The following is a 3,295-nucleotide window of genomic DNA, read 5'->3' as shown; positions in this document are numbered from 1 at the left end:
TTACTTATTCTATTAATTAAACTTATTTTTCTAATAAAAAAAACTAATTTTTACTCTATGAAAATATATTTTTAAACACAACCAAACATGATAGAAGTAGTGGACAGATCCATAATATAAAAATTTAAGAGAAAAAACAAATTCTGCAAAAAGATAGAAGAAAACGGTAATCACAAGATCTACCAGTTCTTCTGCTTCAAGCCCCAAAACCCCACCCCACCCCACCCTATAATCACAATAATAGGCAGCTGTATTGCTATATACATGCTAAAACAAGTCAACAACAAATTCCCAATAAATTTAAAGTCGACTACATGAATCATTTTATGCCCGTGTTCAATAAATATATGTATATGAAGCTCACCATCTAAAGGTCGACTTTCCTCTTGCACTTCTGTTCTTGAATTGCTCTGGTTGTAATATTAATACTCACAGTACAATTCATCTTCACAGTAACATGTTTCTTAATGATATTGATTATCTTCACTCGTCCACCTACTATAGTATAACTGTCGATAGCAATCAAACCAGAACTTATATCAGCACCCAAACTAGGGTGTGACAGTATTTTATCAGCAATAATATCTACTGTTATATTCATACGCGTCGTTCGTCGTGCCTTCGACTTCCCGGGTGGACCCCGGGCATCTCCGATCACGGTCCCATGGAAGAAAAGAGTGGTGGTTGTGTTCGGGTACTTGAAGGACGCATAGTTAGGATTCTTGACGGAAATATCTGCCGTTATGGACATGTTGGAGCCGGGCCGGGGCAGTGGCATGGTTGCGTTGATTGGTTCGATTTTCGTGATGATAACGTTGTTCATTCTTATGATGGGGTCTTTAATTTTGAATACTGTGAAGATTAAGATGAGAACTACGGCTGCTTGAATGAGGAGAACGGCTGATATGCAACCGCAGCACTTGATGCATCTTCTTTTTTTGAGGTTTTTGACGTTTTGTAGGGCGGTTTCTTCATCGTCACTGCTAGTTCTTTCAGACGCCGGGGCTAAGGGCCTAACTTGCTCTCTTTCTGCCATGGTTGAAGCTTCGGTTGGCCGTAGCCGCCGCGGCGGTGGAGAGGGGAATGGGAGAGGAGATGTTTTGGGGTTGCTAGAAATTGTATGTACTAGTTTATTATATATATTGTTGCTAGGGCCATCTGTGTTGACATTTTCGAACTAATTAGTTTAAAAAATTAGGGGTTGTTTGAGCGAATTTATCTCAAAAAACGCATTTTGAAATAATTTTATGATATAGAATGTATGGTTGAAAAATTTGAAAAAAAAAAATTAGATTTACTAATAATATTATTTTATTGAAAAATGTGATTGAAATGATATCAAATCACTGTTGAAAAATGTATTTTAATAAAAAAAATGGGGCTCAAACAAGGGCTTAAGCTATTGGAGAGTGTTGGATTTTATACACAATAATAGAGATGTGAAAGAGATAAATCAATAGAAATATTTAACATGATTTGGCGATTTGTCTATGTCCAAGAGGAGTGAAGCGGAAGCATTTATAATAAACCTAGCCCAAGCTCATACAGGATTTTAGAGCCCGTGCAAGAAAATGTTCATATACCATACTGTGAGGGAACTCCCCAACCTATTTAGCATCTCTGACAAACAGATAGTAAATTAAATCCCATAAAGCCGATGTCATCACTTTGCTCCATTTCGTTCGGTACACTCTGCTCTGACAACGACCTGCTTGATTTAATAATATGTGTTCTGCTCTATATGAATCACATACAAAAAAATAATAATAATAAATAAATAAATTTATGAATTTAAATTATACGTTAAACATGCCGTTTCACATTCACATAAGATACAAATATTCTTAAAAGATGAAGTATATTATTTCATGACAATGTCACAACGATAGGCTTGCAAAATATTTATTTTTCTAATTTCATGTTGAATTTTTTATTTATGCAGTTAGAGATGCAAAAAATAAAAATAAAAATAAAAAATTTGTTTATTTAAATTTTATTTAACAATATAAGTTTAAAGTATAGTGTCGTGCAAATTTATTGCAGAAATTTAAGTCATCTTTTGTTGCTTTGTGGTGGGACTGACATAAGTGGAAATTTATAGCCTCCTTTTGTTGACTTCCAAATGCTCCATTAATTCATACTTATGCATCACGAAGTAGCCATGAACATTGGGAAAATTTAATTATAAAATGCAGAAGTAATGTTACCTTTCGAAGACTTCTTTTGCATTGACCATTCATATTCAACTTCAGTTTTCGAAAGAGTTGCTTATAATTTTTAGTCAAAATCAAATTTAAATTTTAATCATAAATTAATAATTAGGATATCTTTATATTTACACATTTCATGAAATTCACTACTATTTAAATTATAAATTGGTTATAAGTAACTTATTAGAAAATCCAAACACACGCAACATTTCTTTTCACAACTTTTTAACTGAATACTGGTCGTCATATATTTTCTATAGAATATAATAAAAGGACGAATTTCAAACATGCTTGACTTAGCTCAAAAAAGGTAAAGTTATTTATAAGTAATTTTTATCCATATTTTAGATAATTTATAATTTTCTAAGTAGAAGACCTAATTTGTTTAGGGTCCGTTTGATAGCGTCGTATTCCATAGAAAATGTAACATTTGAGGAATTCGTTTTGTACGAAAAACTTGACTGTTTGATGCGAAAGTGAAAATGAGGTTCGAATTCTAATATATAAGCACTTAAAGCATGTTTTTGATCAATTCCGTGGAAATAAAATTCTTATGATTTTGGTGGTTTTTTCTTTTTCAACTTACGTTCAATTGGTTTGTTTTTTTCACTTTTGCTATCAAACAGACCCTTAGAATAACCACCTTATCATCAAAATATATAATTTATTTTTTTCCCCCTAATTTTGACTAATAAAAATATTTATTTCAAAACTTATTTATTTCCTTACAAGTACTGGTTTAATTGAAAAGTAATAGTTGTTAGTTGCGGTTGGTGACTTAATAGCATAACTGTAATGGTAGTAGTATTTTAGTCAATGCCTTCACACAATAATTAATGGTAACACTCACAATTCTACACAAAAGCAGTCACCAAATTTGATTTTATATGTATTCTAGAACATGGCACTATCAAAAATGTTTTTCAAACATTTAATCATACATTTGACAAATATGTATAAATTAAAGTTTTTTTTGCCAAGAATGTGACACACAATCCACTAAGATATTTTTATCCGCCGTGTTTGATCATTCTCCATTCCCACAAACAGGGGGAAATCCAGAAATTTGAGTCAATATGGGCGAT

At 32.2% G+C, this 3,295-nt stretch overlaps 1 protein-coding gene across 1 annotated transcript; it reads right to left on the bottom strand.

The window, feature by feature from the left end:
* Positions 1 to 229: 229 nt before the first annotated feature.
* On the bottom strand, positions 230 to 1,125 carry LOC111385605. Its single transcript, XM_023010014.1, has one exon. It carries the CDS (start codon positions 1,034 to 1,036, stop codon positions 368 to 370), a length of 669 nt encoding a protein of 222 aa, XP_022865782.1. The 5' UTR covers positions 1,037 to 1,125; the 3' UTR covers positions 230 to 367.
* Positions 1,126 to 3,295: the final 2,170 nt, after the last annotated feature.

The sequence above is a fragment of the Olea europaea genome, chromosome 3 (assembly GCF_002742605.1).
Source record: "Olea europaea var. sylvestris chromosome 3, O_europaea_v1, whole genome shotgun sequence".
Taxonomy (NCBI): Eukaryota; Viridiplantae; Streptophyta; class Magnoliopsida; order Lamiales; family Oleaceae; genus Olea; species Olea europaea.
Note: the sequence above shows the minus strand (reverse complement) of the source record. Positions and strands in the feature narration are given on the sequence as shown.

What these genes read in the sequence shown, in the direction of transcription:
- LOC111385605 (XM_023010014.1), bottom strand. Translation starts at nt 1,036, where the DNA reads ATGGCAGAAAGAGAGCAAGTTAGGCCCTTAGCCCCGGCGTCTGAAAGA.